Raw genomic sequence first — 12,279 nt, 5'->3', positions numbered from 1 at the left:
CTTGGCCGATTGAACTGAAACTTTGTAGGAATGATCGAATCATGGACCTGACAAAGTGTTGTTATTTTTCGGGTCAATCAGAAATAAAATTTGGCTGCCATGGCCGCTATTTTGTTAATACCTGTTTCAAACTTAAAAACAAGTTCTAATAGACCGTTCTCACTGAAAATCGGTCTAGGAATGATCAGCTCATGGTCCTGACAAAGTTAAGTTAACATTATACTTAACTATTTTTTACTCAAATTGGTACATATTTCAACAACAAAAATAAATACTGTAGGACTCAGGTGACCGTTAAGGCCCATGGGCCTCTTGTTTTGCAGAGTTATGCCACTTTTGGTGAAATAAAATACCAAAACGGCATCTCTTAAAATGCATGCACTGCGTCAATTTAAAATTAAGTATGCAAAGATTCAGATTAATTTTCATTTTGAGACATTTTCAGAGAGTAATACACTATACATAAAAGAAATTTCCCTGATGACTGCTGTTTAAGTACATGCATAAGTTTTAATTAAACTTTGTTCATTTTGTCAATATGCAAGGTAGTTGCTGAAAATGGTGTTTGATAAAATTAAATTATCGAGACAAATTGATGATAGAAAATAAGTTAAAAAAACAACAGCACCATCAACTTTTTGTGACTGTTATAAAATATTCTGTCTGTTAGTTGTTATTTTAACAACATGAACAACTACAGTGGATAAGTACATGATATTTAGTGTGGTCATAGATCAAAACAGTGGTATATATCCAAGATGGCGGACATTTGTGAACAGGGGGGTTGCTCGCCATTAAGCCCCCTCCTAACTTTTAACCCATCTTTTTTCTCAGGATGGGGGGGCTTATTGGAGGTAAAATAGGTATATCATGATACAGCTGATTTATTTATTTATCAAAGTTGTTTTTGTATAATAGTCTATTAGAACCTGGAAGGCAGGGGAGGGGTAATTTTTGTTTGCTTTACCAGTTCGTTTATTTAACAGCTTGTCCAACAACTGCTGGCATCGCTGTAGTGTCCAAGGAGTTCTGCTCTAAACAGATTACCGACAGTACACCAATCTCTATGTTACTACCAACAAAGAAGGATGCTGGTCTCTGTTCCTATGTACTGGTATACTTCCTCTTAAGGAAACAGAAGAGTTTCCTGGAGAAATACTGCAAGGCTAAAAGACAGAAGTAAGTACGACGTCATATCTTCATATTAGAACAGATTTTCAAAGACAATATCTGAAAGAAAATTATTTGTGTAATTGATGAGCAATGATCTTCTTTACTTGACAATAGCTTTTAAATTCCAATTCGCTTAATCACAGAGTGACTGACTTGCCAAAGGTCAGAATTCAAGACTTGAGTCCTGCCCACCTGATCAGCTACCATCCAGACCGAGACATTCTCCCAATCGTCCTCGCCAACTGTAACTACTCGTTTGAGGTTGGTAAGGGTACCAAGATTGAGTACGACTTTGGAAACATCGAGAGACAACTGGGAGACCGATTCTTGTTTGCAAAATCATACATTGATATAGACGAGGTAAGGGTGATGATAGAAAAGCTTAACTGCCAGATACTAGTACATGTATTTAAGGATTGAATCTTGCTTTTGTCTAGTTTATGGGGTGAAGAACTTGGTTGGCCTATGAGACAAACTTAATGAGCTGCAAAGCAGTTCATATTGATTTGTCACAAGGCCAACTCACTTCATCACTCAATGAGATTGATCAATCACCAGAAAGTCTGATTCTTTCAAGAATGACTGATTCTGTAAGTGCTCTAGAGATCATGACTACTGAATTTAAACAATACTTCTGGGGAATTAGTAGGTCTACTTTTCTTTTAGGCTTCCTACTTCATACTGATAAACTGTGGACATTAACAGCTGGCTGGTGATAATCTTTACTTTTGGCCTTGATATTTTATTACATACATAATGTAGCTTGGCTAGTGATTTTAGACCATATAGTAGTTTTTTCCATTGTTTCCTAGTATAGTGAGTAGTGACCCAATTCTTAGCACAGATGTATAATACTACACCCACCAAACCATCACAACTAAAGACGGTGGGTCATACATTTGATGTAGCATGTAAATGTTAATATACCTCACAAGTTGTTAGCAATATAACCTGGTACTGTATACCAACTGCAGTTAAATGAGGGATGATATTTTGACTGAAGTTTTCCTGAGGAAGCAGTGAGTAACTGGATATCATGTCATCTGATCAATTATTCGGGGGCATACAACTCATTCATCAAGGACCCTAAGGAAGCTGAGGTTAATCATTACAAACATGGATGGAAATGAAGCCATGATAATAATGCTGAACACAAACACCAACTACATGTGACATTATCTGATCAAACCGTTTGTTTCAGAGGTTGTAATAGAAACTCCTTACCATGATAGTGACATGGAATAAGACATTAATGACAGGTAATGTTGTGATGTTACAGATTGAGGTGATGACCTACAGGTCCGATGTTACCAATGCTGTCGTCTTCAAAAATTTGCGGGAGAAAATACCACAGGTTTGGATATTTCTGATATTCCACAAACCCTTTTTGCGTATTGCGTGAGTGTTGTTCAGTGGGAGGCTTATAATATTATCTCTCATCTTCGAATTAGGAGAGACATATTGCTTAAGTACAGATTCTTCTGGTTCTTCTGATAATTTCTTGTCCTGGTCGTAACTTCTAAACCATTCAAGATATATAGATGAAATTCGCAGTATACCTGCATCATTCACAGTCACAGATAATGTGTAGTGCACTGTCAATAGGTCATTGTGACCTTGACCTCAAAGTCAAAGGTCAAATTTACACAAAGTCTTCAGTTGTAAATTTTAGAATTTACCCTGACCTCCCGCATCAGAACTTTTTAATTGCATTAATTCATACATATATTTTATAATCAGTAGTAGGCAGGTTCTCTAATAACCTAATTATATTTAAGAAAATAGTAGATACAGGGTTATTTAAATTTGTTTTGTGTAACAATAGGGGAAAGAATATTGCCCAATAAAGGGCGACATATCTCTTTGTTATAACAAAAACAAATCTGTAGTTTCCTGTTTTAAATAATTCTGTTATCTATCCCCTTTGACTCGCCATCACCTTGGGCAGACGGACATGCCATTTGCAGCATCACCACATCAGCTTATGATAATGACCTAAATGAATTACCCTTGTACAATGTTTAAATTTGTCTGATGGCTCACCAGTGTTATAGTAAAGGTGTCAATACATGGCTGTATTTCTCTCACTTTGTTACTCTTATGCGTATCAGATACAGCTGGGGTCTGCGGTGCGACACCAGATCTGCCAGGAGTTACGGAATCTGCCTGACATCTGTGACTGTCTGGACAAGCTAGACATCACTATCAGTTTCCTAAAGTCTGTTGGGGAGGACCCAATCCTCTCTCTCGACACCTTCATGTCTCAGACCCTCAAACTGACACACCCACTTGTCAGTCCCAAGGTAAGTTACCCACAAACTGACACACCCATTGGCCAGCCCCAAGGTAAGTCACCCTCAAACTGACCCACCCACTGGCCAGTCCCAAGGTAAGTAACTCTCAAACTGACACCCCCACATGTCAGTCCCAAGGTAAGTACCCCTCAAACTGACACAACCATTGGCCAGTCCCAATGAAAGTCACCCTCAAACTGACACACCCACTTGTCAGTCCCACTGAAAGTCACCCTCAAACTGACACACCCACTTGTCAGTCCCAAGGTAAGTTACCCGCAAACTGACACACCCATTGGCCAGCCCCAAGGTAAGTCACTCTCAAACTGACACACCCACTGGCCAGTCCCAATGAAAGTCACCCTCAAACTGACACACCCACTGGTCAGTCCCACTGAAGGTCACCCTCAAACTGACACACCCATTGGCCAGTCCCAATGAAAGTCACCCTCAAACTGACACACCCACTTGTCAGTCCCAAGGTAAGTTACCCACAAACTGACACACCCATTGGCCAGCCCCAAGGTAAGTCCCTCTCAAACTGACACACCCACTGGCCAGTCCCACTGAAAGTCACCCTCAAACCGACACACCCACTTGTCAGTCCCAAGGTAAGTTACCCACAAACTGACACACCCATTGGCCAGCCCCAAGGTAAGTCACCCTCAAACTGACACACCCACTGGCCAATCCCACTGAAAGTCACCCTCAAACTGACACACCCACTGGTCAGTCCCACTGAAGGTCACCCTCAAACTGACACACCCACTGGCCAATCCCACTGAAAGTCACCCTCAAACTGACACACCCACTGGCCAGGCCCACTGAAAGTCACCCTCAAACTGACACACCCACTGGCCAATCCTACGGTAAGTCACAACCTCAGAAGTAAGTCACAACCTCAAAAGCGCGGGGTTTTAATGTTGGAGGAAACTGGAGTACCGGAAGAAAACCCATGTGATGGGGCAAGTGACCCCATACCTTATCACGTCTGTTCTCTCCAATCGAAACCCCAGTGGCCTTGGTGAAAAGCAAGTGCACTATCTACTACATGTGCCACTCGACAACCCCAGCCAATAGATAGCATTTATAAATTTAATTTAAATGTTATGTAAAATTTATCAACAACAAAAAGTTATATTTCTGGAAAGAACTTGTTTATAATGCACATAATGGGTTTTTTTCTGTCCACAGTCCAGGGCAGTTTGTCAGTGTCAACATGTACAATGTCTGTGGCTGACTCTGGCTCAAGAAAAGACAAAGTGTCTAGCAAAGCATAGGAAGGTAAAGTAGGCTGTTATTCTGATGTATAGATATTAACATAGAAAGGTAATGTAGGCTGTTACTCTGATGTATAGATATTAACATATTAGAAAGGCAATGTAGGCTGTTACTCTGACGTATAGATAGTAACATAAAAAGGTAAAGCAGGCTGTTACTCTGATATATAGATATTAACATAGAAAGGTAAAGTAGGCTGTTACTCTGATGTATAGATATTAACATATTAGAAAGGCAATGTAGGCTGTTACTCTGATGTATAGATAGTAACATAAAAAGGTAAAGTAGGCTGTTACTCTGATATATAGATATTAACATAGAAAGGTAATGTAGGCTGTTACTCTGATGTATAGATATTAACATAGAAAGGTAATGTAGGCTGTTACTCTGATATATAGATATTAACATAGAAAGGTAATGTAGGCTGTTACTCTGATGTATAGATATTAACATAGAAAGGTAATGTAGGCTGTTACTCCGATGTATAGATATTAACATAGAAAGGTAAAGTAGGCTGTTACTCTGATGTATATATAGTAACATAGAAAGGTAATGTAGGCTGTTACTCCGATGTATATATAGTAACATAGAAAGGTAATGTAGGCTGTTACTCTGATGTATAGATATTAACATAGAAAGGTAAAGTAGGCTGTTACTCTGATGTATAGATATTAACATAGAAAGGTAATGTAGGCTGTTACTCTGATGTATAGATATTAACATAGAAAGGTAATGTAGGCTGTTACTCTGATGTATAGATATTAACATAGAAAGGTAATGTAGGCTGTTACTCTGATGTATAGATATTAACATAGAAAGGTAATGTAGGCTGTTACTCTGATGTATAGATATTAACATAGAAAGGTAATGTAGGCTGTTACTCTGATGTATAGATATTAACATAGAAAGGTAATGTAGGCTGTTACTCTGATGTATAGATATTAACATAGAAAGGTAATGTAGGCTGTTACTCTGATGTATAGATATTAACATAGAAAGGTAATGTAGGCTGTTACTCTGACGTATAAATATCAACAAGTGTGAAAGTGTATGCTTTTTAGCCCACCATCATCAGCTGTTCAAAAGTTGTTCTATTTAAAAAATTACACTCTTTTCATAAGCTCACCGGGTCCGAAGGACCAAGGTGAGCTATGCCATACAGTGCCTTGTGCCATACAGTGGCGTCTGTTGTCCGTCCGTCAACAATTTCTTTAAACGACTTCTTCAGTTTGATATACCCAATTCAAAGAGAAGAGGAACATTTCTGTTATCATACTTACAGGATGTGTTTGACAGCCTTGGTGATGAGTTCAGAAAGGAGCTGTCGGAACAACAGCGTGATTATCTCCAATATTTTTGTGACGGTCTGCAGACAGACAAGTTGGACTATCTCATGGAACTTCTGTTTGAGTGTATCATGTTGATGATCGCCATTCCACAAAATCAGGATGATGAGGACTACATTGACATACTTGGTCAAAGGTGAGCGTCATGTTACGTCATTTGTAAATGTAGGTATGGGTCACAGTATGGCCGACTCTACACAGCTTCTTGGTCAGAATAGTGCCATTTTGATTTAGGATCACTTAATCTAGTCTCCAATCACTCAATCAATGAATATCTTGACATCAACTTTGTCCTGGAAAGCCAATGATACAATCCTTACATAGAATCAGTAAGAATATCACCTGGAAACTGTTACACCTAGCTGCTGACCCAAAACAACTATGATGCCATTGAATTGAATAATGGCATATTGTCATACTAGAACAAATTGATGTTTTACCACCAGAAGCTAAGAAAACCTAAACAGAAGACCTCTACATGATCACTACTACACAGTATGCATAGACAATCTATACATGATCACTACTACATGGTATGCATAGAAAATTTCTACATGATCACTACTACATGGTATGCATAAAAAATCTATACATGATCACTACTACATGGTATGCATAGAAAATTTCTACATGATCACTACTACATGGTACGCATAGAAAATCTATACATGATCACTACTACATGGTATGCATAGAAAATTTCTACATGATCACTACTACATGGTACGCATAGAAAATCTATACATGATCACTACTACATGGTACGCATAGACAATTTCTACATGATCACTACTACATGGTACGCATAGAAAATCTCTACATGATCACTACTACATGGTACGCATAGAAAATCTCTACATGATCACTACTACATGGTACGCATAGAAAATCTCTACATGATCACTACTACATGGTACGCATAGAAAATCTCTACATGATCACTACTACATGGTATGCATAGAAAATCTCTACATGATCACTACTACATGGTACGCATAGAAAATCTCTACATGATCACTACTACATGGTACACATAGAAAATTTATACATGATCCCTACTACATGGTACGCATAGAAAACCTTTACCTGACTACTACATGGTACGCATAGAAAATCTCTACATGATCACTACTACATGGTATGCATAGAAAATCTCTACATGATCACTACTTCATGGTATGTATAGAAAATCTCTACATGATCACTACTACATGGTAAGCATGGTAAACCTCTACATGATCACTACTACATGGTACACATAGAAAATCTCTACATGATCCCTACTACATGGTATGCATAGAAAATCTCTACATGATCACTACTACATGGTATGCATAGACAATCTCTACATGATCACTACTACATGGTACACATAGAAAATCTCTACATGATCCCTACTACATGGTATGCATAGAAAATATCTACATGATCACTACTACATGGTATGTATAGAAAATCTGTACATGATCACTACTACATGGTAAGCATGGTAAACCTCTACATGATCACTACTACATGGTACGCATAGAAAATCTCTACATGATCACTACTACATGGTATGCATAGAAAATCTCTACATGATCACTACTACATGGTACGCATAGAAAATCTCTACATGATCACTACTACATGGTACGCATAGAAAATCTCTACATGATCACTACTACATGGTACGCATAGAAAATCTCTACATGATCACTACTACATGGTACGCATAGAAAATCTCTACATGATCACTACTACATGGTACGCATAGAAAATCTCTACATGATCACTACTACATGGTACGCATAGAAAATCTCTACATGATCACTACTACATGGTACGCATAGAAAATCTATACATGATCACTACTACATGGTACGCATAGAAAATCTATACATGATCACTACTACATGGTACGCATAGAAAATCTATACATGATCACTACTACATGGTACGCATAGAAAATCTATACATGATCACTACTACATGGTACGCATAGAAAATCTATACATGATCACTACTACATGGTACGCATAGAAAATCTATACATGATCACTACTACATGGTACACATAGAAAATCTATACATGATCACTACTACATGGTACGCATAGAAAATCTCTACATGATCACTACTACATGGTACGCATAGAAAATCTCTACATGATCACTACTACATGGTACGCATAGAAAATCTATACATGATCCCTACTACATGGTACACATAGAAAATCTATACATGATCCCTACTACATGGTACGCATAGAAAATCTATATATGATCCCTACTACATGGTACACATAGAAAATCTCTACATGATCACTACTACATGGTACGCATAGAACATCTCTACATGATCACTACTACATGGTATGTATAGAACATCTATACATGATCACTACTACATGGTATGCATAGAAAATATCTACATGATCACTACTACATGGTATGTATAGAACATCTCTACATGATCACTACTACATGGTATGCATAGAAAATATCTACATGATCACTACTACATGGTACGCATAGAAAATATCTACATGATCACTACTACATGGTACGCATAGAAAATCTCTACATGATCACTACTACTTGGTACGCTTTGACCCATTTTGATATTTTTTCCGTTGATTTTTCTTAATTTATAGCCTTCAACAAAATCTGGAGGGTTACTTATACAGCCCCATGTATGATGAGGATCCTCAACTCCCTGACTGGATGATGGAGACCGTTGCCAGACTGGACGGGGAAAATGGGGAGAAACTACTGGTGTCACAGTGTGTCAGTGTGTGGCTCTTGTTGTTCCACGCCCACAGCAGGAAGGAGAGGGAGAGAATTTACTAGGTGGAGGAGAAACTACTTGTGTCACAGTGTGTCATTGTGTGGCTCTTGTTGTTCCACACCCACAGCAGGAAGGAGAGGGAGAGAAATTTACTAGGCTTTGTGTGGCTCATCATATTCCAAACTACAGCAGGAAGGGGAGAAAGAGGTATTATGTCTCAAAGAACTTATACCCATTTTATACCGTAACAAGAGACGCATCCTTCAAGATGATACTATTTACACCTCTGGTACATTATACTTAATGAGATTTCACGAAGCAGTATGTGAATTTTGAACACAAAAATAGGGAGGGAATGTGTTTATAGGTATCAATAACTTGTAGTTGTAGCAAGTCCAGCTATATTAATGAATATAATGTAGGGTGTAAATATCCAGTTCTTGTATCATCGTTTATCACAACTGGCACACCTTTACCATAGCCAGTCACAGGCAGACCTTGGTTAATGAGAATGACATCCTATCTGTCTGCCGTCATTTTGTTGTTATGCGACTTTGTAAATAGCTGTGATTTGATTTGTTTTTTGAAATCCAAAACTGGGTAAATATATTTTGTTAAGTTTTATATCTGTTATAGTATATTCCAGAGCAATTGTTACTGCCTCTTTGCTCATAATTGAACCTGTTTCTACACGGACTCTGGAACAGACATGTAGTCTGGTACAATCAGTAACGATGTATACGATGATATGAGTATACAATGCACATGTTACGCTATATTTAGTCAGTTAATCGTATACAATGATATGTGTGTACAATACATGTTACGCTATATTTAGTCAGTTAATCATATACAATTATATGTGTGTACAATACATGTTACGCTATAGTTAGTCAGTTAATCGTATACAATGATCTTTGTGTAAAATACATGTTACACTATAGTTAATCGTATACAATGATATGTGTGTACAATACATGTTACACTATAGGTAATCGTATACAATGATATGTGTGTACAATACATGTTACTCTATATTTAGTCAGTTAATCGTATACAATGATCTTTGTGTAAAATACATGTTACACTATAGTTAATCGTATACTATGATATGTGTGTACAATACATGTTGCGCTATAGGAAGTCAGTTAATCGTATACAATTTTATGTGTGTACAATACATGTTACACTATAGTTAATCGTATACTATGATATGTGTGTACAATACATGTTACGCTATATTTAGTCAGTTAATTGTGCTACAAGTGCCTATGGTATTGCCTATACAGTGGTATTATATCAGTAGGAGGTATTTGTTGGTATTTTTACCATTTCGTTAAGGTCTGTTCTAGTGCCTTTACTATACAGTAATGTGTTGGAAAGGACTCGGCTACTTGGTAATTTTATATCAAGTACAAAATGTATATAGTCACTATTGATTAGGTATTAAGTAACAGCTTCGTGGTTAATGTGATAGGAATGCTTTGACACACAATTCTGTGTATGTAACAGTGTTGTGTTTATAGGTTTTTTCCATATATCAGTTTCTGTATTTCATTTTGTTGATTTTCCTATTGCTTTTTTTGTTCATACTTTTTGGGTCAATCTTTCCTTTAGTTGTAGGCCATAGACATGATTTCCAATGCATGTCCTGATAGTAGAATTGCAAATTCAACTCTTGTAAATCTTTAATAAGGTTTACATTAAAATCTGATAATCCAAATAATGAACATTGGTTTACAGTGGTGTACGTACTGTGAGGGACTTGAAGTAACCCTTCAATTCTCGAATCATTTTTTAAATGTATATTTTTTTTCATGTTACATTTTGTATTACACTTTCCTTAAAAATACTGGTATCTTTCTCATGTCTGAAAATTTTCTTAAAAAATAACATTCATTTTCCTTTATTTGATTAATTTGTGTAAAGTTATAATCCACCTACTGGTAACAATACTATACATATATATATATATCAGGTTGTATACGTAGCTTTCAATAGCTTCTCCTAAAAGCCTATGTGAATGTTGCATATTATTGCACTACAGCTGCTGTGATAAAATAAACATTTATAATCAGTCACAGAAAAAAACGTATGTTACTTCTTTCACCGGTTTGCATATTCACAAGTATGTGATCAATTTGTAGTTTTAAGATGAACTGTTTACAGACAATCGTGAAATAATTATGCATGTGAGCGAGTATATAAATATTGGATATAGCGTTGTATCCTGTTACTGTAATTGATACTCTATTGTTTGTTGATGTTGGAAGGACGCATATGTAGATGTTACACTCAAATCTGCGAGGTATTTGTTTGTATTTTGCTAGGACGTTGTAATACTTTACACGTGTATGTGCTTTTTGAGATGCATAATTACTTGTAGATAAATTTGATGTTCCCCTATGGTAATATTCTGTTGTCATTTGATACTCCCCTTGGTTTTATTCTGTTGTCATTTGATGCTCCCTTTGGTAATATTCTGTTGTCATTTGATGTTCCCCTATGGTAATATTCTGTTGTCATTTGATACTCCCCTTGGTTATATTCTGTTGTTAGCTCACCTGCCCGAAAGGCAAGTGAGCTTATGCCATGGTCCGTCGTCCGTATATTCTGTTGTCTTTTGATACTACCCATTGGTAATATTCTGTTGTCATTTGATACTACCCATTGGTAATATTCTGTTGTCATTTGATACTACCCATTGGTAATTCTGTTGTCATTTGATACTACCCATTGGTAATATTCTGTTGTCATTTGATACTTTTCTGTATTCACAAGGACTTCATAGTAATGAATGCTTTTCCTTTTTTGTGTACATACTACATATACTGTATTATAATTAGCTTTAATTGTAGAGGATATAGGAGATTTTGAACTAGATATTGGAGGTTTGTGTTAAGAGTGATGTCCCAGCTTTGCCAAGTAGAGATTAATGTTTCCACTTTGCAATTCAGTACACCAGAATATCTATTTTTACATGTTACTAAATCAGGAATGTTTTATTGGTTATGGAAGATGTATCAACAACTAGCCAGACACCTGATTTTATACGATTTGCTACTGTCAGTATAGTTTTGATAAGTCAAATTGTACATACATTATAGATACTTGCATTGTTATGCTGGTGTTATGTGGCTGTATAGCCTAAATTGTAATATTTTGTCCTTTCCATGATTTTGTAATCTCGACACCTTTTCATTTTAACAGTTGAATGTTTCATGTGTAATACATATAACACTACTTAATAGAAGACATGAGTTGTAAAAGAAAAAAGAACGGTAACGTATCTACTGAAGCCAATGTTGGTTTTGTTACTTTTGTTTCTTGTATTTGATTTTGCTACATAATTTACTAAACACTGTTTAGTCCAATTGTGTCAGAGATAAGAACCAACTAAATTAATAAGTGCTTAA

The 12,279-nt window shown here is 36.7% G+C and overlaps 1 protein-coding gene across 1 annotated transcript in view; it reads left to right on the top strand.

The window, feature by feature from the left end:
• LOC110442666 (E3 ubiquitin-protein ligase rnf213-alpha-like) overlaps window positions 1–9,821 on the top strand; it is a gene marked incomplete at its 5' end in the record, with an annotated part of 110,026 nt that extends 100,205 nt beyond the window's left edge. Inside the window, 7 exons of the mRNA XM_021486376.1 lie at window positions 987–1,179; window positions 1,317–1,533; window positions 2,453–2,527; window positions 3,285–3,476; window positions 4,662–4,751; window positions 6,031–6,230; window positions 8,730–9,821. Coding sequence (XP_021342051.1) covers window positions 987–1,179; window positions 1,317–1,533; window positions 2,453–2,527; window positions 3,285–3,476; window positions 4,662–4,751; window positions 6,031–6,230; window positions 8,730–8,925 — 1,163 coding nt within the window. The remainder of the gene's footprint in view (window positions 1–986; window positions 1,180–1,316; window positions 1,534–2,452; window positions 2,528–3,284; window positions 3,477–4,661; window positions 4,752–6,030; window positions 6,231–8,729) is intronic.
• Between the last annotated feature and the right edge of the window lie 2,458 nt (window positions 9,822–12,279).

This window comes from Mizuhopecten yessoensis, unplaced genomic scaffold (genome assembly GCF_002113885.1).
Source record: "Mizuhopecten yessoensis strain PY_sf001 unplaced genomic scaffold, ASM211388v2 scaffold1923, whole genome shotgun sequence".
In the NCBI taxonomy this organism is placed as follows: domain Eukaryota; kingdom Metazoa; phylum Mollusca; class Bivalvia; order Pectinida; family Pectinidae; genus Mizuhopecten; species Mizuhopecten yessoensis.
Note: the sequence above shows the minus strand (reverse complement) of the source record. Positions and strands in the feature narration are given on the sequence as shown.